The sequence below is a fragment of the Barbatula barbatula genome, assembly GCF_947034865.1.
Source record: "Barbatula barbatula genome assembly, chromosome: 1".
Taxonomy (NCBI): Eukaryota; Metazoa; Chordata; class Actinopteri; order Cypriniformes; family Nemacheilidae; genus Barbatula; species Barbatula barbatula.
The window spans coordinates 29,652,780-29,679,822 of NC_136766.1; the positions used below are offsets into that span (position 1 = coordinate 29,652,780).

The 27,043-nt window shown below is 43.6% G+C and overlaps 1 protein-coding gene across 3 annotated transcripts in view; it reads left to right on the plus strand.

The window, feature by feature from the left end:
- The window catches only part of zdhhc13 (zDHHC palmitoyltransferase 13), a 58,994-nt gene extending 32,407 nt beyond the window's left edge, over positions 1-26,587 (plus strand). For 2 of the 3 annotated variants that reach the window (XM_079462379.1, XM_079462380.1), the window contains exons 10-17: positions 10,196-10,296; positions 11,439-11,563; positions 17,595-17,657; positions 17,775-17,868; positions 17,958-18,041; positions 18,165-18,322; positions 24,523-24,617; positions 24,796-26,586. In XM_079462379.1, coding sequence (XP_079318505.1) covers positions 10,196-10,296; positions 11,439-11,563; positions 17,595-17,657; positions 17,775-17,868; positions 17,958-18,041; positions 18,165-18,322; positions 24,523-24,617; positions 24,796-24,940 — 865 coding nt within the window. In that variant the 3' untranslated portion in view covers positions 24,941-26,586. Of the gene's footprint in view, positions 1-10,195; positions 10,297-11,438; positions 11,564-17,594; positions 17,658-17,774; positions 17,869-17,957; positions 18,042-18,164; positions 18,323-24,522; positions 24,618-24,795 lie in introns of all 3 variants that reach the window. The other variant, XM_079462378.1, reaches the window with a different exon arrangement.
- Positions 26,588-27,043: the final 456 nt, after the last annotated feature.

Consider the following 27,043-nt stretch of genomic DNA (forward strand, 5'->3'; position numbering starts at 1 on the left):
ATGGCAAGGTTGTGGTGAATCTTTGGGTTGGCTGGGATCACAAGCAGTTCCGTTTTTGCAAGGTTTAGCTGCAGGTGATGATCCTTCATCCAAAGCGAGATGTCACTCAGGCATGCCGCGATGCGAGCAGCGACCGTCAGATCGTCCGGTTGAAATGACAAGTAGAGTTGTGTGTTGTCGGCATAGCAGTGATAGGGGAAGCCATGCTTCTGAATGACCGAGCCGAGGGATGTCATGTAAATGGAGAAGAGTAGCGGTCCAAGCACTGAGCCCTGTGGCACCCCCGTGTTGAGCTGTTGGGACGCGGAGACCTCATCTCTCCAGGATACTCTGAATGACCTACCCGAGAGGTAGGACTCAAACCATTGCAACGCCATTCCAGAGACACCCATAGCACTGAGAGAAGCCAGGAGGATGTGATGATTGACTGTGTCAAAGGCAGCAGACAGATCCAGTAGGATGAGCACAGAAGACATGGATGATGCTTTTGCCAGTCTCAGGGCTTCGATGACTGAGAGCAGTGCAGTCTCTGTGGAATGACCGGTCTTGAACCCAGACTGATTGCTGTCCAGGAGGTTGTTTTGCATGAGAAAGGAGGAGATCTGCTTGAACACAACTCGCTCCAGGGCTTTGGCGATGAAAGGAAGAAGGGAGACAGGCCTGTAGTTTTCTAGCAGTGTAGGGTCCAGGGTGGGTTTCTTTAGAAGTGGCGTGATGCGGGCCTCTTTGAACGCTGTGGGAAATGTCCCAGTGGTGAGTGAAGAGTTGATGATGTGGGTCAGAGCAGGCACAACCGATGGGATCCAGTGGGCAGGTGGTAGGGTGGTTGGAGCCAATGACCTTGGAGACATCAGCTTCAGACAAAGGAGAAAAGGTGGGGAGCACACATGTGTCAGGGATGTGGGCGGGTTCGACAGGTGGTGGTGTAGAGAACTGGCTGCTGCTGGCAGTAGTTTTCTTTACGAAGAACGATGCAAAATCAGCAGCTGTTAACTCCGATGAAGGTGCGGGAGCAGGCGGACAGAGGAGAGCAGAGAAGGTTTTGAAGAGCGTTCGAGAGTCCGGAGAGTTGCAGATCCTCGAGTGGTAGTAATCTGATTTTGCAGAGGTGACATCTACAGAGAAAGAAGAGAGAAGAGATTGGTAGAGAGAGAGGTCTGCAGGGTCTTTTGACTTGTGCCATTTTTCTCAGCTGACCGGAGCCTGGCGCGATGCTCACGCAGTACATCCGATAACCAGGGAGCCGACGGGGATGCACGGGCTGGTCCAGATGCAAGAGGGCATAGGTTGTCCAAGCAGGATGAAAGCGTGGAACACAGAGTGGCTGTGGCATTGTCTGTATTCAAAAGAGAGTCACAGACCACCTCCAGAGAACTACAAGAACATCTGGCTGCTGATGGTGTAGTTGTTCATCGTTCCACAATCCAACGTACTTTGCACCAGGAAAAGCTCATTGGAAGGTTGATGCGCAAAAAGCCTTTCCTGAGTGTTCGTCACAAGAAGAGTCATATGAGCTATGCAAAAGCACATCTGGACAAGCTAGAAGCATTTTGAAAAAAATACTGTGGTCAGATGAAACTAAGAGTTATTTGGTCCGAACAAGAGGGGGTATGCCTGGCGGAAAAAAAAACCACACTGAATTCCACGAGAAGCTCAGCAAGTGACAAACTGATGCAGTGATTCTACTAAAGGGTGCCCAAACTTTTGCATATCACTGTACCTATCGTCATCTTTTAAAAATAACTAATTTTTAAAAATGTAATAATCTAGCCCAAAAACGTATTTCTGCATCAACAAATGAAGTCCCAAAAGACTATGTGCATCAGAAAAACAGGGTGTGCCTCATTTACTGTCGGATAAATGTGCAAAGAAATCCACTCTGTATCGCTAAAGTTACATAATGGACGGAGTAAAGTTTTACCATATCAGTGTTACACCCGGTCTCGCCTGACAGAGCATCCTTTTTTGCACATAGCCCCAGTGCTACAGAGGTTGAAAGATTTGTAGCACAGGCCAAACAGTATACACATCTGTTACAATCTTTAAAAAAAGTGATGGTCATCACATAAACATACAGTTAACTGAAAAATGACATTAACTTTATACAAATTGATAATTTAGGGCCAAATCATTTAGTTTTTCAAAAAATATATATTTTCCTTTTTTCTGTTCTGTATTTTCAATGCTTTACCATATATTAGTAAATACATTAGTCCATAAATATAACACAGTATACTGAGTGATTTACTACATTAAACAGCAGTAAAATTATTGTGTACTATAATATTAGTAAGGTTCAAATATACTAAAGTATAATTTAGTATTTTCTACAGTTTATGAATAAGTAAATATTTTGTCATCTGTGGTCTCATTTATAAAAGTTGCGTATGCACAAAACGGGGCTGGAAACGTGTGTACGTCACTTTCAACGCAAAGGTTCTACGATTATGTATTAATGCCTCACACACATTTAATTTTACCTCATATCCATTAAAAATCCACATTATTAAATCAGCATAGTTATTTGCGCCTTGTATTGAGTGATAATTGTTTCATGCACCTTCTTGTAAAATCCAACTCAAATCTTAAATAAACATTAAATCTAATCACACACAAGCCTATGAGGAGATGATCCTACTGCATGGAATACAGGACAGCATCAAATATGATTACTGTAGAACACAGTGTAAAATAACTAAATATATTTTCCTTAAATACTGTAAATAATCATCAAATGTCAAAGTCTGGAAATACAGCCATGAAGACCGTTGTCAGTCCTAATTATGTTCATAAAAAAAACGGAATTAAAAAACATTTTCGTTTTACAATTATGTCTTCAAATTTGATCTCAGGTGAAGGACACCACTGATTAATTATGTCAAGTCAGCTTTATTTTCAACAATTTTCATTGTTACAAAGCAGCTGTACAAGAAAACGTCTCGGTTACGTATGTAACCTCCGTTCCCTGATGGAGGGAACGAGACGTTGTGTCGACAGAATGGGGTTTGACTTGAGAACCTACCTTCTCTGACTGTCTTGAACAGGCCAATGAAAATTGGCGAATGAAATTTGCATGCCGGACTCCGCCCCCGGATATCCGGGTATAAAAGGGAGCCGGCGTGCCACATTCATTCACCTTTTGTGCTGAGGAGCCTGAGGATCTTGCCCCCGTGGCATGAAGGACACAACGTCTCGTTCCCTCCATCAGGGAACGGAGGTTACATACGTAACCGAGACGTTCCCTTTCTGTCGGTCTCTCGACGTTGTGTCGACAGAATGGGGTTCCTCGGAAAACGCCACAGCGCTGTGCCGCGTCACAATTCCTCGCGAAGCGACGTTGACTGGCCTGGGCGTGTCAAAACGTGGGCGCTTAGCATGAATTGCAACCTTCCTGTGGAAGGGAAGGGGTCCAGAGCTTACCTACAAGATGGGAGCCCCTTCCTCCGGCCGTCACGGACGGCGGCCTAGTTCTCTTAACAGCGAGAAGCCGCCCGGCACCGTAAGGGCCACTGGGAAGCGTCATTCCCCCCTGAGGGAACGCGCTACGGAGATCACTTCCTACCGCAGGGAGGAGTTCAGTGGACACCCACACACGGTCTCACCAGATAGGGGAGAGCACGTGGGAACATGCAGACACGAGAGGGTGTCGCGAGCAGGTGAAGTACACCTGGGAGAGGTCATGGGCCATCGATTGAGAGCCATTCATGAGAAGACAACAGACGGACCGCCCTGTGGGGGGGGTTACTACGTGTGGAGCACTAGGCCTTGTTTGAGTCACTGCTAGGGCTCAGAAACAGGCCAAGGGGGGCAGGGCTGCTCCGCCGAGCCCGCCGCCGAGGAGTGCTTAGTGATGGATGGAATGCCTACTCTTCGCCCACGTGGGGGGAAGAGGGGAGGCTGGATAGCACCACGTCTCACCTGTGGAGGGGTGCTATCGCAGGCGTACGCCCACCGGCTGCCGGACTTACCTGGCGGTGTCTCGTAAGACTCTGGCAGCTACCGGTTCCACTCGGAGGCTGTAGAACCTCGCGAAGGTGCTGGGCGTAGCCCAACCCGCAGCTCTACATATGTCTGCCAGAGGGGCGCCCTGCGCCAGTGCCCACGAGGAGGCCACACCCCGGGTGGAGTGTGCCCTCACTGCAAGCGGGCACGGGAGATCCTGTGATCGGTAAGCCATAGTGATGGCGTCCACGATCCAGTGCGCCAACCTCTGTTCGGAGACAGCCCTCCCCTTGTGCTGACCTCCAAAACAGACAAAGAGCTGGTCAGAGCTCCTGAAGCTCTGCGTGTGGTCCAAGTAGAGGCGCAGCGCGCGGACTGGACACAACACGGAAGGGGTTGGGTCTTCCTCCCCAGAAGGGAGCGCCTGCAGGTTCACCACCTGGTCCCGGAAGGGAGTGGTGGGAACGTTGGGCACGTAGCCAGGCTGGGGTCTCAGGATAACGTGAGATTACCCAGGCCCGAACTCTAGGCAATCCGTGGCCACGGAAAATGCTTGTAGGTCCCCTACCCTCTTGATGGAAGCGAGCGCCACTAGGAGAGCCGTCTTCATCGAGGGACGAGAAAGAGCGGCAACTCCGGGGGGCTCGAAGGGGGGCCTCTGGAGGCCCGCCAGGACCACATCGAGGTCCCAAGAGGGAACGGAGCGCGGACGGGCCGGATTCAGCCTTCTCGCGCCCCTCAGGAACCTAATGACCAGGTCGTGCTGTCCCAGAGACCTCCCACTAACTGGTTCGTGATGAGCGGCAATTGCGGCTACATACACTTTCAGCGTGGAAGAGGAGAGATTGTTCTCGAGTCTCGACTGCAGGAAGGACAGCACGCTCCCGATCGAGCATATCCGTGGGTCTTCTCCACGAGAAGAACACCAGGAGGAGAAGAGGCGCCACTTACAAGCGTATAACCGCCTCGTGGCCGGGGCCCTAGCCTGAACAATGGTCTCTACCACCGCTGGGGGTAGACCACTCAGGATCTCCTCGTCCCATCCAGGGGCCAGACATGGAGGTTCCAGAGGTCTGGTCTCGGATGCCACAACGTGCCCTTCCCCTGAGAGAGAAGGTCCTTCGTCAGGGGAATCTGCCAGGGGGGAGTTGTCGTCAGGAGCATTAGCTCCGAGAACCAAGTCCGGTTGGGCCAGCAAGGCGCAACTAGTAGCACTTGATGCTCCTCTTCCCTGACCTTGCACAGGACGTGTGCAATGAGGCTCACTGGGGGGAAGGCGTACTTCCACTTGTCCCGCGGCCAGCTGTGCGCCAAGGCATCCGTGCCGAGGGGGCCCTCGGTCAGGGAGTACCAAAGCGGGCAATGGGTGGTGTCCAGGGAGGCGAACAGGTCCACCTGTGCCTGCCCGAACTGCACCCAAATGAGCCGGACTGCGCGGGGGTGGAGCCGCCACTCTCCACGGGGCGTCGACTGACGAGAGAGCGCATCGGCTGTCTGGTTCAGGTCGCCCGGGATGTGAGTGGCTAACAGGGACTTCGTCACCTGCTGGCTCCACAGGAGGAGGCGTCGGGCGAGTTGCGATAGCTGCCGTGAACGAATACCACCCTGTCGGTTGATATACGCCACAGCAGTCGTGCTGTCCGACCGGACCAGCGCGTGCTTGCCCTGCACGAGGGGACGGAACCTCCTCAGTGCAAGCAGCACCGCCAACAACTCTAGGCAATTGATATGCCAGCGCAGGCGGGGGCCCGTCCAGAGACCCGACACTGCGTGCCCGTTGCGCACAGCACCCCAACCCTGCAGGGAGGCGTCTGTCGTCACCACGATGCGCCTCGAACCTGCCGTAAAAAGGTCATTGAAGACCCTGGGGTTAGGGTGCGCCGGCAGAAGGGCGTGATCGGGACGCGCCTGTTGCCGGTGTGCCACGCACTCCAAGGAACTCTGCTCTGTAGCCAGTGCTGTAGCGGTCTCATGTGCATCAACCCGAGGGGGACCACCCCCGCCGAGGACGCCATGTGTCCCAGGAGCCTCTGAAAAAGTTTCAGCGGGACCGCTGGCTGCTGCCTGAAGTTCCTCAGGCAGGTCAGCACCGACTGGGCACGCTCGGAAGAAAGACGTGCAGTCATGGAGACAGAGTCGAGTTCCATACCGAGGAAAAGGATGCTCTGCACAGGGGAGAGCTTGCTCTTCTCTCGGTTGACCTGCAACCCCAAATGGTCTAGGTGCCGGAGCACCAGGTCCCTGTGTGTACACAACAGATCTCGCGAGTGCGCCAAGATGAGCCAGTCGTCGAGATAGTTGAGTATGCGCACCCCCTGCTCCCTGAGGGGAGTGAGGGCGGCCTCCACGACCTTCGTAAAGACTCGAGGAGACAGGGACAGACCAAATGGGAGGACGCGGTACTGATATGCCTGTCCCTCGAAAGCGAACCGTAGGAACGGCCGGTGACGAGGGAGGATGGACACATGGAAGTACGCGTCCTTCAGGTCGATCGCCATGAACCAATCCTGACGCCTGACGGACGTCAGAATGCGCTTCTGCGTTAGCATCCTGAACGGCAGTTTGTGTAGGTGCTTGTTCAGGGTACGCAGGTCCAAGATGGGGCGCAACCCGCCACTTTTCTTGGGGACAATGAAATACGGGCTGTAAAACCCGGAGTACATCTCGGCCAGAGGGACGAGCTCGATCGCCCCCTTCGCCCGAAGGGTAGTGACCTCGGCCCGAAGCACGGAAGCATCTACTCTCAATGATGTGACGAGGATGCCCCGAAACTTGGGTGGGCGCTTGGCGACCTGAATCGCATAGCCGAGACGGATCGTTCTCTCTAGCCACCGTGCTAGTCTGGGAAGAGCCACCAGGCTCCCAGGGACCGAGACAGGGGGACCAAAGGTTCGATCTGATTCATTGCCCCCGTGGGGGGTGGTTCGATGGCTGGCAGTACAGCTCCCTCGCCATGGGGGGGGACCCCGGGGAGGAGAGTGGCTCTGCCGAGGTGCCTGCCGGGCGACATCGCGGCATACCGCACCGTCTGACTGAGGGTGCTGGTGGCCACTGAGAGTTATACCCAAGCGTGTGTCTCGCCGGAACACAACGTGGGGTTGCCGAACACCGTCCTGCGGAGGGTGAGAGCGGCTGTGAGAAAGACCCAGGGAGAGAGAAAGCTCTCTTTGTTAGAATGTGGGCACCAGGCCCTGGAAAGGGCCCGGCTGGTGTTGCTGGGACGGGGCAGGCACCGTCCCAGTCCGACCCTCTAGCGATGTAGTTGCCAGGGTCGGGCCCGGTGAACTTGATCTCCCTGGGTTCACCCCGTCAGGAACTCTTCCGCGGAGGTCGGTGACGGGATGGTGCTCTCCTCGTCGACGTCCTTCTCCGGGAGGCCGCCTGTGCAGGGGGCGCTGGAGTCTGAGTCGGCGAGGGGCGGGGCTGCTGGGGAGCAGGCGCCGCGCGGGACCTCGACGGCGATAGGCGGCCGGGTCGCGGCGGGGCAGGACGCCTCCGTCTGCTTCTTTACAGTCGAGAACAGCTGCCCTCGACCGTATCACCAAACAGCCCACCCTGCGCGATGGGAGCGTCGAGAAAGCGAACCTTTTCAGCGTCCCGCATCTGCGCAAGGTTCAACCAAGGTGTCCCTCCTAGACCACTAGTGTGGACATCGTACGACCCAGGGCTCGCGCCGTCACCTTCGTCGCCCGAAGAGCGAGGTCAGTGGCAGTGCGGACCTGCATAAGCCCCGGGTTGGACTTTCCCTCGTGCAACTCTTTCAACGCCTTGGCGTGAAGAGGCGAGGCAGCTTGACCCGCAGCGTTGTAAGCCCTCGACACCAGCGGTGCCGAAAACTTACAAGCCTTGGAAGGGAGCCTTGGTCGATCTCTCCAGGTGGCAGCTGTCTGTGGGCACAGGTGCACCGCGACTGCACGTTCCACCTGAGGGATGTGGACACAGCCCTTAGCTGCCCCGTCATCGAGGGAAGTCAGGGCGACCGAGCTAGTCTGACGTGCACGCGCCGAGAAGGGGGCGTTCCAGGTCCGACTGAGCTCCTCATGCACTTCCGGTAAGAATGGTACCGGCGCCGACCGTGGCTTAGAGTCACGGCCGGTCCCCAGATACCACGTGTCCAACCGCGAGCGTTGGGGAAGAGGCGGTGCGTGCACCGCAGCCCAATACTCGCGGCGGCCCGGGAAAGCATGGTTGACATCTCGACGTCCGCTTCATCCTGAGCTCGACCCCCCGGAGGGGGAAGCTCTAAGGACTCGTCGGGGTCGGATGCCAAGAGGTCGCCCTCCGATGCTGCGAGCGAGATCTCATCGTCGTCGTCACGCCCCGTGTCCGAGTACGTGACGGAGGAACAAGGCAGCGTACCGCCTTTTCCGGGACGGTCAGACGAGCGAGGCGGGGCGTGAACGGTCCGCGAGCCGATGGCTGACGGATTGAGGCTCACGGTAATTCCCCGATCACCCTCGGTGCTCGCCGAAGCGGACGGCAGGGCTGATGCCACTGCTGCCGCCGAACGGGAAGCACTCGAGGTGGCGGCTGATTCTCGAGAGAACGCAGCTACCCGTGAACGCAACGTCTGAATTACCATCCGCCCGCAGTGCGGGCAAGATGCATCCACAAACGCTGCCTCGGCGTGCTGGAGTCCCAGACACACGAGGCAGACATCGTGTCCGTCCCCTTCCTCGATGAGTGCGCCGCACCCACGAGCACAGCGGGACATGCCGCGCTGGGAAAAAAAAAAGTCTAAGCCCTGAAAAGGGCTTTAGAGAGATGCCTTGGAGGTTGCCGAGACGCCCAGGGGAAGTCACAGGAAAAGGGACAGTCCGCTGCACCACGTCGTAAGACCAGCAACACGTAGAAATTTTCTGCGAAGTCGTCAGCATGAGATGCGAAGGCTCCGAAGAACAAAAGGTGAATGAATGTGGCACGCCGGCTCCCTTTTATACCCGGATATCCGGGGGCGGAGTCCGGCATGCAAATATCATTCGCCAATTTTCATTGGCCTGTTCAAGTCAGTCAGAGAAGGTAGGTTCTCAAGTCAAACCCCATTCTGTCGACACAACGTCGAGAGACCGACAGAAAGGGAACATTGACTATAAGCAAAAAACATATAAGGTTATGCAAGTCAAAACACAGGTCAGCAGTCCCCAGGCCAGGCAAACAGTGCGCAAACGGTGGCGAATAACCCAAAAAAACAGGCCTAACCAGGAGATTCCACTTCCCCTCTGGCAAAAGCTACAGTGCTTGCACAACAATGCGCAATAGGCAACGCATTAACGCAATGGAACAACATGCCGCTTACCAACGCAAATTCCCAGCCATTGAGAGAGTTCTGCAAATGGAAGTCCAAAACCCGGGAGCGTCACGGATTCATGGAGCCTTCAGATAGTTCCAGGAAGTTATGTTTTCTCTTTAAATCATTTCTTTCCTTTTTTTATTCATTAAATGGCTTGAGTCTTTAAATGGGTTAGAAGTTTACATCAGTTGGTCTGTTTAGTCGGAGGTCCATGCGTTACTAACTTCCGGTAACTATTGAGAGCATCCATGAACCGCCATTGCTATGAAAAAAACTGTTCCATTGCAGTGAACGCAGATGACGCGACTTTCTCAATGGCTCAGATCAAACTGAACTAGCAGAGCGGTATTTGGCGATCGTTCGCGACTTTCTCAATGGCTCAGTGCAAACTGAACTAGCAGAGCGGTCTTTGGCGATCGTTATAGTATATGCAGTTGTATACAAATAAGTTGTATAATTTTACCGTTTAATGGTATGGTGATGTACCGACTTGGTTCCCTGTATAGTTTTTACAACATTAGTTCAGTTTTACCTTAAGAAAGATTTATGTATTTAGCAGACACTTATATCCAAAGCAATTTATACTAAGTACTTAGTAAAAGTTAAAATAATGTCCTTGTTTTATTTTAGTTAAAATAGGTCAAACTCAATATTTTAAAGAATTGCAAAATGTTTATAATCTATCAAAACCTTCTGGTTAATCTGCGAAAATAATCTATGATTAGTAGAATAATCGTTAGATTAATCGATTATCAAAATAATCGTTTGTTGCAGCACGCGTTACTGAGGGGCCTAAATCTGAATATTTGTGCATGATTGTTATAACGATTAAAGGACCAATTCTTTTGATGTTTTAATTAGGCTTTAATTGATATTTGCATTTGTCTAAAATATCCACCCCATACTGAGTGATTGCAATTATTTTCTCATAATGATATTGTGTTTGGGTGTGTTTTCTTTCAGACAGCTAGCAAGTATGGCAGTAAGATCTTTGATTCCTTCAACAATCCTCATGGCTTCTGTATTTTGGATGGTGGTTACCTGGGGTTTGTGGTTTTTGCCTGATATCCTTTTATAATGCAGTTATGCTTTTATAGCATCTCATTTTATTCTCATGTTGCAGCCCATACAAACATCCTAGATAGTAGATACTTTGACCATATGCTTTGATATCTCTCACATGCATTTTAACATCATCAAGAGAACGGTCTGTGCTGCCTATTGTCTTACACACCTAATTTTTGGAGTCATTTATGGCGGTGACTAGGGGTGGTTCGATTCTACTTTTTTCCTTTACTGATCCGATTCTGATACCTGAATTTTAAGCATCAGCTGTTTTTTAAGAAATATATTTACTTTTATAAAGTGTGAAAGTACTAGATGTTTAATTGTACTTGAGTACTGTATTAAAAGTAAAAACAAAACAACATGTAAAAAAAGTATTTATGAAATATAGTGCAATTTATTTTCCATATGCTTTATTACGTAGTGCAATATTTTTCCAAAGTGAAAACACTCTCATAAAGTACAGATACTTGACATTTATTAAATTACATTTGAGAGGTTTTATGTTTCCTAGTCCAGGGGACAGACACAGTCTCTATTTTATGCTGTTTGGGAGAAGGGATTATCGCATGTTGTGCAATTTGTGTATCTGCGACATGAGACTGTAAGCAAACAGTTGGTTATACCATTCTGTCTGCTCACTGACCTGGGCCCCAGTGAGTCAAGTTTAGCATAAAGACTATTTATCTTTTTCATCAATAACAGCATTTTATTAATAAAGACAATGAGTAATGTAACTTTTGATTTATTAACAAAGCCAAATAGAAATGTCAACACGCACAAAAAACTACCTTGTCCACTGGACAAGCCTTTGGAGGTAGTGTTGTGTGCAACATTATACAGTAATTAAATCAAATCTAATCAGCTGACCAGCAATGACCATCACACTAAGAGTTTAAGGTTTTTCAATTTCTTATGCTTCCTGAACCACTGAAATTAGAGTCTTTGTGATGGCTTTAAATGTATTTTTGCAAACTGTTTCTGCAAGTTTCTTAAGCTATAATTGTGACATGCACATATATGGATGTATTGCATACAATTTGTTAGAATACTTCGATTTCTGCTTAGACTCCTGCTCTGCTGTAATTCTTAATAATGCATTTCTGTTTTTTGTTACACCCTTAACATAAGTGTTGTTCACATGAACCCAGTCCAACAGTTAAGATACTTTTCACTATCAACATCACAGCCCTGCTGTATTACTACTTTCGCTCATGCAGGACAGACCCTGGGATCATCAAGGCAACCGAGGAAGAGAAAAAAAAGGTATTTTCCTGTTAATGGGTTTCCTTTCAAGACAACTGCTGGCTGCATAATGACACTATGTGGGAACAGCCTTCGAAATATCTTACATTTACATTTAGCAGACACTTTTATCAAAAGCAACTTACAGAGAGTTCAGGGAGCAATATAGCGATATGTCATACAGAAGCAATAATACAATAGGTGCTAATACCAAATTACAAGTTTCAACAAAAAACAAAACACCCAAAATACCTGTTGAGAGAAAGAGAGAATGTTTTTTTTCTCATTTGTCTGTATTCACAGAAGAGATGAGTTTTAAATTGTTTTTTGAGAGATGTGGTTGACCGGACTGAGTTAGGAAGAATGTTCCACCAGGAAGGAGTTGTGCAGTTACAGTGATATTCCTGTAGGCAGGCATTAGTGACTTGAATCTGATACAGTCTTCAACCGGCAGCCAGTGGAGAGAGATGAAAAGTGGTGTCACATGAGCCCTTTTGGGCTGTTGGAAGAAGAGGCGTGCTGCTGCATTCTGAACCAGCTTGAGTGGTTTGATGGCCTTTGCAGGAAGACCAGCAAGGAGAGCATTGCAGTAGTCCAACCTTGAGAAGGGCCTGGACAAGGAGTTGTGCCTAACCTTTATAATGTATTATAGAATTTCTAATGCCTTTCTAAGGCATATCGGCATGACCGCATTGTCTTTGCAATGTGATCATTGAAGGACAGCTGTTATACGACTCTGAGGTCCCTGGCTGTTTTGGAAGGAGTGATTGTGGTATTGCTAATTTGGATGGTGAGGTCGTGATGCACCGTGGGGTTCTTCGATGTCGTCTAGGCACTTTTAGTCTAATTCTGACAGGTTGTACATCAGGACCAGGGACGGTTTATGACTTCAAAGGGCCCGGGGGCCAGTTACCTCCAAGGGTCCCCCTCCCAAATTTTCCCCATAAAATCCCACAATGAAACATGTCTTTAATTAACTGTCAAATACACATATTTAATGCCTCACATAAATAAAAATTCATGTCTCGCCATAAAACTTTGAAACATCAAATCATCAAGCAAAATATTCATAAAATGCTATTTAAGTGTGCTGTTATTTAATTGAGTGAATTTTTATCAAGGCAAGGCAAGTTTATTTATATAGCACATTTTCATGGTAATTCAAAGTGCTTTAAATAAAAATAATAATCTAAAATAACCACAACAATAAAACAAGGAATTTTAAAAACCTTTAGTTATTTTTTAAGTTTGATTAAAAGTTAATTAAAACAGTTTGGAATAAACTGATTATACATGAAATATAGTGCAGTTATATTTCACAGTGCTAAGGCACAGTGCTCATTCAGTAAATGCACAGCTAAAAAGATAAGTTTTGAGTCTGCATTTAAATGTTGATAATGTTTTATTACATCTGATCTCCTTTGGAAGCTGATTCCAGCTACGGGTAGCATGAAAGCTAAAGTGGATTCCCCTTGTTTAGGGTGAACCCTTGGTATATCTAACTGACTTGATCCTAATGATCTAAGTGGTCTGTTATGTTTATATTTAGCGTGCATATCTGCAATGTATTTCAGTCCAAGGCCGTTTATTGATTTATAAACAAGTAACAGTTCTTTAAAATTAATTCTAAAAGTAACTAGAAGCCAGTGAAGGGATCTAAGGACTAATATGCTCAGATTTTCTGGTTCGAGTGAGAATCCTGGCAGCAGCGTTCTGTATGAGCTGCAGCTGTCTTAATGGTTTATTTTATATTGCGCCTTTAAAAGTAGCATCTCAAAGTGCTTTACATGCATATAAAAATATGAAGTAAAAAGATACACACAAAAGTACAAGCAATAAAAAACAAATCAAACAAAACAAGGCCAATATAATAAAACACAGAGTAATCACATAAAAGACAGGTGCGATATGCTCTCTTGCGCTGGTCCTAGTCAGAATTCTGGCAGCTGAATTTTTTACCAGCTGTAATTTACTTAGGGTAACTTTTGAGACGCCAGCCATTGCAATAATCAGTACGCGAAAACACAAGTGTTGGTTAACATTTAACATTGGACATAATTTGGCAATGTTTCTAAGATTAAAAAAAGATGCTTTGACTGTATTATGAACATACGGATCAAATGTTATGTTGACATCAAATATCACCTTAATTATGGTGAGGTGATCGAATATGCATCCCTTCGGTCTTATCACTATTTAGAAATAGCACATTTTCAGACATCCATTTTTAATCTCAGTAGAACATTGAGATAGAAAAATCACAGGCATATTGACATCTGGTTTTGAATGGATGTAGTGTTGTGAGTGTCATCGGCATAAAAGTGGAAGTTAAGACAAAGTGTTCTTAAAAATTCACCAAGAGGAAAAATTTCAATATTAAAAAGTAAAGGGCCCAAAACCGATCCCTGGGGAAACACCAGAGGTCACCTCACCGACCCCAGACCTGTAACTACCCATCACAACAAACTGCTTGCGATCAGAGAGATTAAAACCACTTCAATGCAGAGTTAGAAACTCAAAACATGAGTTTGAAATAGTGATTAAAATAGTGATCTATAGTGTCAAAAGCAGTACTAAGATCAAGAAGAGTCCGTATAGATAGGCGGCCCGAATCAGAAGCCACTAACAAGTCATCGGTGACCTTAACAAATACTGTTTCAGTACTGTGTAGTTTACGGAAACCAGATTGAAGTGGCTCAAAAAGATTGTTCGAAGAAAGATGTGAAAGCAATTGAGAGCCACTGTTTGTTCAAACATTTTGGCAAGGAATGGAAGATTAGAGATGGGACGAAAATTATTCAGGTGATCAAAGTCAAGTCAACTTTATTTATTTAGCGCTTTTTAATATTTTCAAAGCAGCTTTACAGGAAAACATTGATTATAAAGGCGGGCGTACACGGCGCGAATTCTGATGGTCAGAAGATCGTATGTCCACGCACACGTCACGAGTGAGTTTATGTGAAAATCATACGGACGAGGTGATAAACGACACGATTTTACTACCTGCCGATTTCCGAAGCAATCGCACAAAGTTCTGCGCCAAAAACATGGAGTCAGAGGAAGAGATTGCTTCTTTGTGGCAGCAATGGCTTGCGAAAGAATAAAAAAGAAAATAAAAAGAAGGGCATGGCAAAGAGTTTGGTTGGAGAGCAGAGATTCCCATATGCAGTGTTAATGAAATAAATCTATAAAATTCTAGCAGCCACCCCGGCCAGGCAAACAGTACAAAACAGTATGCAAACGGTGGCGAGGAACCCAAAACTTTATTGGAGGAGAAAAAGACCTCAGAGGGAAACCAGGCCTAACCAGGGGATTCCAGCTCCCCTCTGGCAAAAGCTGCAGCCTCTGCACAAGCTCAACAGTGCTTGCACAACAAGGCAAAATTCGATTTAAGATGATCATTCATATTTTTGTAGTCACCACGTCCTTTGTCCAGCTCTATCATCACAGCATTTATCAGGTCTGGGCATGGACTGCGTCCTGCCCGCTCTGATAACCTTGGACTGCGTCCTGCCCGATCTGGTAACCGTGGAACAAATGTCCATGTCGTTAGTTTTTGGTACAGGGTGACACCAGCAATTTTAAGTGCAGCTGGCACAACACCAGTGCACAAAGAGTCATTGATAATATTTAAAACAACTGGACATAGTGAATCAAAACATGATTTAAACAGACAAGAATGAACCGGATCAACTCTAAAAGTCATATCTCTCTGTAATATGGTTTTAAAAATTAAAGCTATGAATGGCAAAGTTGGAGAGAGAAATACCAGAAAATGCCGAAACACATAAGGGAGAATCAGCCAAAGTATGAGTATTACTAATGTGGTTACGCATATTATCCATTTTGGTGCTAAAAAACTGAATTAAGTTATGTAACATTAACGGGCGAGCGGTGTACCTGAGAACCATTCTGAGATAATCCACACCAACAGCAGCCTCACAGTGGTGTACATCCTGGGCCAGGCAACAGGAAAGGAAATTTAAAATAAGAGCACTCAAAAATAAAATCAGTAATCCAGCGTGTGACACATGATTCCACATCTCTGTAGAATAAAAAGACATATACAGTCTTCACAGGCTGGGCTGCCAAACAGGATGGGCTGCCAAACGCGCCAGCGTGCCCTTACCGGAACCGGTAAACAGATGGTAGTTTCTGATTTTGTTACCGCTTTAACATGACTAATGAAACTAAGGTTTGAGTCCAGAATCACACCAAGATTCTTCAATTACATTGCATTATCCTATACATTTATACATAGGTATCTGCAATCCCCTGGGATCGAACCCACTACCTTGCGTTGTTAATGCAATGCTCTTACCACTGAGCTACAGGAAAGCTACTAAAGGTATTAAATATTAAAGGTGTCATTAATTAAGAATAAATTTTTACCAGAATTTTTGTTATATAAATGCTCATCGTATTCAAAAGAACATCCTGTAAGTGTCAGAACTGAAGCAACACCTTGTTACTCAAATGACGACTTTAATTGACACCAAGCCCAGCGAACGGCAGAATAGAACAGAAGAATATCAACGACCACTTCTCTAGCCCTGCCCACTTATCTTATGACTTTAGCCATGTACACATAGTACACGCTCCCGTATTTGTGATGATTGACAAACTTGTAAACATAGCGACATCTTTTTCGGCTAAAGATTTGTTTTGTCCGTCAGTTGAAACAAAACCACTAAACCACTTCTCGGATGGCTGCATCACACAGTGCTCTTTTGCAGTGTTGCCGTGTTTGTGATTAATAAGCGCTTTTATGCTTGTTGTTCAGTATTAGATTAAAAAGCCTCGGCATTTAGGGCTTAATAAATGGTTGGTTGCAGATTTTTTTTTTTTTATAAAATATATAAACAATTTACATTTTAAAGCGGCCCTAACTCGCACAGTTTCTGCATATCTTATGCTAATCTTGAGTACTTAACGGATATTTGAAGGGTACAATAATATTCTGTGAGTCTTTAGTTTGATCACATTTATAAAAGACAGATAAACATTTACGATTATTTTCTGAAAACATGCAACGCTCCATCTATCAGTTTCAAACGATGTCCAAATCCAGCGTTATATCCACCGTTTATATAACATTCATCACCCAAATGCAGTGAACAGCTAAACTTCGCGAATGTACTTCTCTCCCTCCTGCACAAAATGAAAGTGACTTGTGTCGAGCACAGAAATATTATGTCATACGTCCAATACGTTTTGAATGATGATCATGTCAAGCACGAGAAGACAACACGTTCACCAATGTAAAGAAGTCAGAATGCATGAAACATTGATGCAGGGCTGCTTTAAGGTTTGTTTTCGTCTTTTCTTTATTAGCTCATTTTTCTGAGAAGATCTGGAAACCCTGTCACTTAAGCGTAGGGCTCTCGAGAGCGGCTAGCCCCGTTTCATATATGCAAAAGTAATGACTTCTTTCACTGTTATTTTTTATTTAGAGCCAAGCAACAAACATGCAACATTGTGCAGCGCCTGGTTGTGGAAGAAAACAGTTGCTTCCTTCGGATTCTGATATTAGAAATGCATGGTTGAAGTTTATTTGGAAATACGTTCCTGAACACTTGGTTGAAACATTGAGCATTTGTTCACTTAATTTCACTGTGGATTCCTTTGTAAACAAGGCACATGTCGATGCTGGATTTCCAGAGAGACTGAGATTAAAAAGCAATCCTGTGCCGTCAATATTGAATCCGACCACAATCTTATTGGAGTAAAAATATATGTACTATCGCTTTGTTAGAGATCACCTTATATGTCCTGAATATGTGTGCAAACATAAATGTATGGTGTTGAAAATAGCTTATTACTTATTGATTTTGATGTTTTTTTAATGTAAAAACCACGCGAACGTCATAAGTAGACCTCAGACAATGGTATAAAATTATGTAAAAAGGACAGTTCAGGACTACTTTAAGGAAGACTTTTTTATTTTACTTTGCAAAATCATAACAATAATTATGATTGTTAAACTTACAAAATAGTTATGTGAATGTGTCTTTAGTGTTCACTAAAGTTATTGTGCATTGGCTTTTTTTAGAATATTGTGGTCCTGGCAGAGGCAGGCTGTCTGGATCCAAGGATATTTTGTACTTCATGTATGGTAAGTTTGTAATGCAAAATGTTTTATTCGAACCAAAACAACACATTCAAAAATATATATTTGTCATTCAAATTACATCAGCATGTTAGAAATGTTTTAATAAACCTTGTTTTGTAGACAAGGAAGCCAATGAGAGCCAATCATTGCTTTTATTGTAACGCCTGTGTTGCAAAACAGGACCACCACTCTGTTTGGATCAATGGCTGCATAGGTAACATGCAAAATCGCCAACTTTGATATATGCTGTATAATAATTCAATTTCTTGCATATTCTAAACCTTGTTTTCTGACTTGTTCCAGGGGCCAGAAATCACTCGTTTTTCGTGCTTTTTCTAGTGGCTCTGAACTTCTTCTGCATGTGGATGTTTTACGGCAGTATGATATGTAGGTCACCAATACCACATAATAGTATGTTAAAATAGGTGATGTATTTGATGTACAGTTCATTACAGCTGTAAGAAAATAGTTCTGATTATGTGAAAGGCTAAAGCTTTGTGTTTTGTGTAGACTGGTCCAAACATTGTCCACTGCACTATGTAGAGGAGGGCGCATGGGGGGTAGTAACTGCTCTGATGGGCTGCTCTCCCTGGGTGCTCTATGTCTTTTTATTTGCTTTCTTCAATACCGCCTGGGCCTTCATCCTACTTGTGTTGCAGCTCTACCAGGTAAGTGTTGTATAATATTAAATATATTTTTTTTATAGCATATTTGTAAGTGGAATGCACAGTTGTGAAATTCTTGTGAAACATTGATTGCTAATTATTAGTGTTATGATACAATTTATAGTAGAAGATATGCAAAGTATATAAAAAGACAAGAGCGCTTTTACATCATTGCTCTGAACCATTCTAAGCATGGTCTGAAATGGTCACAGTTCTTATGTGTCCACGTGAGCCTGGTTCGACACTGCACAATTACATTTATGCATTTGGCAGACGCTTTTATCCAAAGCGACTTATATTGCATGTTACTATACATTTGTATTTGAGTGACATTTATAATTTGTTCTCGGCTCCGGATTTTCGGTACGGTTGTCTAACTGGATCGTGATTATAGAATGGGTGCAGAGACTGTATAGCTCAGTCTCTTGTGTTACCAAGGCAATGAGTGACGTGTTTGGTAACGTTCTAAAGCGGGGTGTCAAACTCAATTCCTGGTGGGCCGCAGCTCTGCACAGTTTAGATCCAACCACCTGCAACCCACACCTGTTTGGAAGTTTCTAGTAATCCTGAAACCTTGATTAGCTGAATCGGTTGTGTTTAATTAGGGTTGGACCTAAACTGTGCAGAACTGTGGCCCTCCAGGAATTCATTTTGACACCCGTGTTCTAAAGATTTCTGTTATCAGCCCTTCAGTGGAAAATTAAACCATTTACGTACCGGCTGGCATGGATCTGCACGGAGTGGAACAATTAAGCAACAAGAATGATTTGGCGTGATGGTGGAAAAGCACTAATAAAAATTAGCTGTATGTTTACTCAGCCCCAGACTAGGGATGTTCATATTAACGTTTAACCGTTAACCGATAGTAAAACCCTATGACCGATTACTATTATCAGTTAGGGCTGGGCAGAATATTCCGTTCCGAAATGTTTCTATTCCGCGGAATGTAAATTAGTAGGCGTGTTTAACTCGGTGCTCTGCAAATTAGGCGAAAAAACAAATTAATGAATCCACCCGTAACAAATGAACCTATCAAACATTCTTTTGACCTTCTTTCAGTCTGTAGTTAAGTGATCCGCTCCAGTCCGGCGATTCTTCTCTCACCCGCAGTGCTCGTGCAGGGATCTGCTCCAGCATAGAAAAAAGCTCATTCTCAACACGTATTGCAGAAGTCAGGTTGTTTTGTAAAAGCTGTTATTTGCTTTAATAAAATTTAACTTCAGGCAAGCTAAGGTGAAACTTGCATTGAAATGCACGATGATGCTCGCCGCATGAGCGCTTTGATGTGGCGCCCTAACATCCAATTTTGGGAGACGGGTGAGGAGTAAACATAGAGAATAAACTTAAAGACAGAGAGCAACACATGAATATTCCTCATCTAATAGAGAGTGAAAACGAACACCTATAGTACAGACCCCATGAACACCAGTTTATAACACGAGTCAAATACTGTACTCTCATTATTTGTGCATATTAAAACTTCATTATTATACATGCTGTCTATCTTCCTACTGTATACATATGATATAGATATGATATAAATATGAAATAAATAATACATCTGATTGTCAGAACTTAATTTGATATCATTTTCATAACTTGCCTACATTTTAACTATGGTGAGCATTTAAATAAACTGTAATAAATCAATTAGTTAAATCAATCTAATAAACATTCGGTGTAAAATATAGCATTATAATGCGAGATTTCATTTTCATATGTCATTACCGTAAAATAATTTGTTTGTTCATTGTTATCAAGGTTCTCTTGTGATCGTTGTTGATCCGTTTTGTACGCTACTGTTTGCAGCGTAATAAACCCAAAAATTTAGATTTTACTGGGTCACAGACAATCCGCGACTATATTTTTTTTCAACGTCCCGATTTATAATCTCAGTTAACGGTTAATGTTGGGTTAATGAGCGTCGGTTGTCGGTTAAGAAAATTATCCGAAATGAACATTCCTACCCCAGACCATCCGAGATGTAGGAAGACCTGCCAACCTTTACGAATTTTCATAGTGGGTACGCATTTTTACCTCAAAGTACACAAAGTACAAAGTACTAGAAAAATGTGACACTCTAAACTATGCAAAAGCCTGGTGACGCTTCTGTGCACTCACAGTAGTCAAATCAAGAAACAGCAAAAAAAAGTTCGACCAATTGTAGCACTGAATGCATTCCTCAAATAGCAAACGCAAAAAGTTGAATTTAGTTAATTTAATCCAGCATTGCCAATTTAGCAGCTTTATCATTTAGCGACAATCAGACCCTTTTCGCAAATTTTTACTTAACAGGTGCATAGCGTAAAATCTAGCAACTTTTGGGATAAAATTAAGCGTTGATTCAGTAGAAAAATGCTGTTAGTACTGCCCCGCAAAACGCAAATGTCTGGCTTTTCTGGTGCAGGATCGTGTCTATTCTGTGCAAGTGATGAGATTAATATAAATCCACATTTAGCAAAGTGATATCCTTGTATTCTGATTGTCCATCTTTCCAGTCTGCATGAGGGTTTTGTATCTTGAAAAAGCCAGACTAAGGATGCGTTATAATGATCACTTCAAAAGGTCTGTCTTCTAGCTAATGGTGCCACTTCTCTACAGCCCATACTACTTCAAGACACTCAGAGATTTCTTCGCACCTCTGAGCAAACGGGATGCATAGGAAGTGGATGGACAAGAGAGAGTAATTGCATGTTTCAAAACAGCTCCTAAACCCAGATCACTTGCATTGTTCTGTGCTTTAAAAGAAGTATAATTAAAACAGGTCATCTAGTGAGTTTGTCTTTGATGAGATCAAATGATTGTTGGCTGTCGTCTGTCAGCTTTTCCGTTTGTGTAAAGGCACTGCTTTAGTGGATCAATCAGGAATAAAGCGATGGTACCAAGCCGCAAGACCTAAAAATCTTTGTACCTCTTTTAAGGACTTGGGGCCCGGGAATGTTCTGATAATTAACACTAATGGGTAGTATAATCCAATATAAAGAAACTGATACAAGATGTAAAAAGGAAAGACATTTACATTTACGCATTTGACAGACGCTTTTATCCAAAGCGACTTACATTATCCTATACATTTATACATGGGTATCTGCAATCACCTGTGATCGAACCCACAACCTTGAGTTGTTAACGCAATGCTCTTACCACTGAGCTACAGGAAAGCACGAAAGCGGTCCTTTCCCGAAATGAAAATTCTTGTCCGAAACCGAAAAAGAGGAAACCAAAAATTCTTGGCCGAAAACCAAAACACAGCCATAAATACCATGGTACTAATAATTGGCATAATTTATTTCTATGACCTTGTACTAACTTTACTAAAATCAAGGCATTGCAATTGCATAAATTAATATTAAAGTTTCAAAGAATAAATAAATTAGAAAATTATGCAAATATTTATTTAGCACAGTATAAAATAAAATTCAAACTTAAATGTTTAACTTGACCCTACTTATTAAATAATAATGTACAGCACTTCTGGGGATAGGGACTTCAGACAGATAACCATCTAGCTGTTGAGCGGTTGATTATATATGTTTATAGTGACATATATAGAAGCCTAAGAACAGAATAGACTACCTATTATTTGAGGCACTTTCTTGCAGGATTTCACTGAACATATCAGACAACGAGGGTGTATGTCCCTCATCTGGTGCAGAGAGATGAGTCTTTTCTGCGCTCTGATCTCCTTCTCCTGCGCTTTACGCTTCTCCGTCTCCACGCGGGTTCTCTGCATAGATTGCAGCCCGGATCGCGATTACCTACTTGCGGTGGGATTGACGCAAATTGCGCGAACTGAGCGTTCCAGTGATTCGAGCAAGTTGAAAAATCTGAACTTTGACGTAAATTCGCGTCACATTAACCAATTAGGAGCTTGCTCTAGTAGGGCCGTAAGCGCGCGGCAGAAGCCCCTCCCATGACACGAATTCGCGCCTGTAATGAAGCGAATTTCACGCGCGAATGATGCAACTTTTAACGGGGCAACTCCGTCTGTTCGCGACCGGGTTGTGCATTACTGGACATCGATTGTTTACTCTGTTTTGTTATTTAAATTTTATTGTGCGTCTATCATGCTCAAATAGTAATGGCAGACCCCAAGAGACTGCAAAGTCCCAAGTGCCAAAAAGAGGGCGAAAACATTGGTGTCAATAGCCCTGTGGTTTGTGCTGGAATATAGTGCGAGATCAGTGCATTTGCAGTCCAATCTGAGTTTGATTCCCGTCTCAAGCATCTTTTGCCTGTCCCACTCCCCTGTCTCTAACCAGGGCTTTACTCTCTTTTCTCCACTGTCATCACAAATAAAGGCAAAAGGCCCCTAAAATATAACTTAAACTAAAAAAGAAAGTGGGAAAAAGCGACGCAGCCAGCATTTTGCGTGTGTTTTTACAATCCATTGCGCCGCGGTCCCGGACGGCATCCCAACAGCCTTGCCCCTCCATACCTCCAGTGCCCTCTCCTCAGGTGGCCCCCTGTGGGAGGGCATCAACTCCTTGCCTGCAGCCCGGGAAGCTGCCCTGGCAGGAGCCACCCGGGGAGACCCAGGACATCGGGCGCAGTTCCAGACAGGTCCTTGCCATGTCCCACATCAAGCTGGGCACTTCTCAGGGCCTGGCGCCCACTTGGTCTCCAGGAGAGCCTCCTTCTCCCTGGGTGCCCACAGGGAGCCTCAATTCCTCCATTCAACATTGTGACATGCCATTTTCGCAGCCCTCTGCACTCTCCACACGACGGTGTGTCCGGCAGCTAAGAGTTTAGTTTAGGCATGTAACTCAGCAGACCCGCTCGCCCCCTCCCCGTCGGTCTGGCAAATTATCTCTTTGAGCCCTATCGTACACCCGGCGCAATGCGCCACAAGTGTTTTTGGTAGTTTCAGCCTGACGCAGATCTAATTTTCCGGCCCTGTGCCGGGTTGTTTCAATTGCTAATTGTAGGGTCATTTAGGTTACAGGGTAATTTAGTGGAGCAAAACTGGTTTGAAGTCTTTGTAAATTAATCACAAAAGCATTTACTTTTAACCACCATCACCAGGAGCAAACATTTGCGCAAGCAGTCTGACAGTATTCTTTTTAGGCTCATTGCTTGAATGGTCAAATACACACAATCGGTTAACAGTTATGTATTTAGTGAAAAGCCTTTAAGATGGGCAGGTGGGTGCTCAAAACTTAATTTATCATCACTCCGTTTCGTCCGGCTGCTATCGGATTTCGACTGGTCTTGAACGCTTTCCCCGGGGTTCCCCTCTAGTCTGTTCACAAAAAGGGCACTTTGGCCATAAAAAATGGCACTTTAGGCAAAGGGACAGGTGCTTGGCCCCCCTTCTGTGTGTGCCTATATGACGTGGACAAACATTATGAGGGGAAAACTGTTAGGGAAGTATGTTACTGGATCAGCGCATTGCTGCAATCTTATGTTTGGCAAAAGCTGTAGATATCTGCTGGTAATTTTATAAATGATATTCAGTGACATCAGTGTCACCAGGAGCTGCAGGGATCACACTTCTTTTGGATGTGTAGTTTTAGAACTCTTAGGTCACCATTTACATCTATTATATGAGGCACAGAGGGATGCATATTTACATTAAAAATGTCACCTACATTTCGGATGGCCTTGGGGTTAAGTAAATAACACTCATTTAAATTCTGGGGTGAAAGATCACTTTAAAGTTTAGCTGTTTTTTATTTAATCTAAACATTTAAGAAGTGGGCTGAATTTGAAATTGAAAAACACTTGATGATGTAATTTCTTTTGGGGGGTTATTACCAAATTACTTTGTTTGCTATCTGTCAAACCTAAATACTGTATAAACTTCTTTTGAAAAATGTTTAATGAAATGCTTCCCATAGCTATACTAACAGCAGTATTAGTGACAGTAATTTGTTACCAAAAATAAATAATTGTGCACACAAATAACAAATTATTTGTAAAAGATTTATTAGGTTTTAAAGAAAAGATGCACATTTTGTTTATTTTATTGGTGGAGAAGATATAAAGTAGGGGTACTGTATGAGTGTCAGTACTGTATGAATCCTAGCATTATTAACGCTTTTATATTGCACATAAATTGATTTATTATGGCAGTACTCAAATTAAAATACTAAATATTTCAATAATTATCATTGCGCAAGCCAAGGTTATCCCTGTTGTATGTTCTTTTACACATGTATGCACACACAGCCTGTTCATAATTTGTTTTCTTTTCTTGTCAGATTGCTTTTCTGGGTCTGACGACTGCAGAGAGAACAAACCTGATGCTTAGGCAGAGAAAACTTCCCCAAGTCTCACTTAGACAGAACCCATTCAAGTAAGATGATGATACTGCTAAAACAATTTCCTCTCTCCAAGCTTAGTGTTGAGAGCCAGGTCTGCAACTCTGCTGTTGGTAGCATTTACTCAGTCAGTGGCATATATAAATAATGTTAGGCTTTTTGTTTTACACAACAGTGTTTCTGCTCCAACAGTTTTTGTTTCTTGCTCTGTAGTCTTGGAATGGTGAGGAACCTAGTGAACTTCTTCCAGTGTCGATGCTGTGGTCTGTGTAAGCCAGTGGTGTTGGACTGGACTCAGCAGTACCCAACGGGTCTCAACAGGGAGCATTCCATTTTCAGTGCGCCAGATGCTGTTTAACATTATTTTGCAATAGATATTATTTTAATGCCTTTTTTAAAAACTGGATATGAAGAACAGAACTAAATACTAATTGGGATTTTTTTCTTCCAAGTGTATATGTATATTGTACTACAGTATATGCTAATGAGGGTTAGGTTTTTGCCTTAACATAAAAGTTAACATATTTGACAGTATACTGGTATTCTGTATTTATAAGTGAAATATTTTGTAAGGTACTAAAAGATCACAGGTTGGCTTACAGTTTGTAACTTCGTAACTAATTTACTGTAAATTTGTAAAAGTAATTCAGACTTATTTACTGTTTGTATTTCCACAAAAGCTTCCCCAGAAACTTAAAAAAATACTTATTTCTGTTAGTAACATAAACATTGAAGTTAATTCAGACCATTTTAAAGTGTTTTTTCATCACCTTAGTATCATCCAGTTTTTAGGTTTTCATACCTGAACAATTATTCAAATTTACACATGTGATTTTCAGTACTATTCCTCATACTTTGTATACTAACATTTCTAAAAGTGTGCTATTCATGAAACCTGTTCTGTTCTTTACAATAAATCTGACTTCTTTTGTAACTTGCTGTAGAGAAATCTCAAAAGACTACATAAGGTAAATACAGTTCAATTACTGTACAGGGTCTATGTGTTGTCAATCAATCTGTTAAAAAACCTAGGGCAGTGCATGAAAAAGGCCAAAAATATGACCCATTTAAATAAAATTGGGTGAATTTTTAATGGGCATATTCCTATATCTTTAGTGTTTAGCGCTGCCTTTTACCTCACCGAGCAAATACAAAAACGAAATGAAAAATGCTTTTTGCAGCATAAAATTCTTGCACATGATCTGAAGGGCCCTAAAATATTTGGTTTAATGTCTTTCAGTTTCATAGCAGTATTTATTAATACTGTGTTGCTTATATAGTTTATAGAACAAATTGCTGTATTTGAAATATGTTTGTTTTTATGCAGTAGTCAGTGCATAGCATCACTATAAGAACATATATGAGCTACTGTTGGAGAAATCACTTGAAGAGATTCAAGGTAATGTTCAAAAGGTTTATTCTTGCAAGGAGCAATACAGATGAGAAAATGACATATGAGTATAGTTTAAAGACTTTTCATTGTTCATTTCTTCAAGAGGCTTCATCAGTATTAATGATTTTTCTACTTATACAGATATCTGTTGATCTTTTGCTTTACACTTACTGTTCCTTCTATAAATCCCCTAAAAGGAAAATGCTAAAGCAATAAATTACACACATTTTTGCCTTTTTTATACTAATTGAGTACTTTTAATAAAGATAATACCTGACACATTGTATTATGCTAAGTTATTATTACTTCCACCACTACTTTTTCTTCTCAGGGTTTCGAAAACAGCTTAAATCTACATATCTTTTGTCAAGACCAATGAAGTTAACGTCATTATAATATATGTTTGGTGGTTTTCGGTATAATGAAAACGGTGTCTTTTGGATATTCTCGATTTATACTAACGTGGTTTCTATGGGTCTATTCTGCTCTGCTCCAGCTCTTACACCATGTTCCAAAATGTACACAGAAATGTTTTTATTATTATTATGTAGCATATATTGTTGTGTAATGTTGTGTAAAAATGTGAATTTTAAAATACCTTTATCTTTGTTGAACAAAGTTTTAGAAAAGTTTTTTACCATTTCGACTTTAACCATTTCAAAATAAGCTCAAGCAGATCGGATGAAAACCCTGTTAATCAAAAATATTGTGCATAATACTATAACAACCTTAAATAAACGCTAGGGTCGGTATAAGATCACCATGTTTATATGGTTTTCCTTAACAAAAACATTGTAAACAAGCACATTCCAGATAGCAACCAAGACCTCCATAAAATTAATTTCTTAAATTACTGCTATTGAACCACGAGGCCTTAAGCTCTGTTGTGTCATTCAAACTTTTAGTTTTACAGAACTGTGTCAGTGAGACATGAATCTCAACAATGGCGACAATCAACAAATGGCCTAGTGGTTAGAGGGTTGGGCTTGTGATCAGATGGTTGCCGTTTCGAATCTCAGTGCCAGCAGGTCATGACTGAAGTGGGAACCAGCATAGTCAAAACTCATT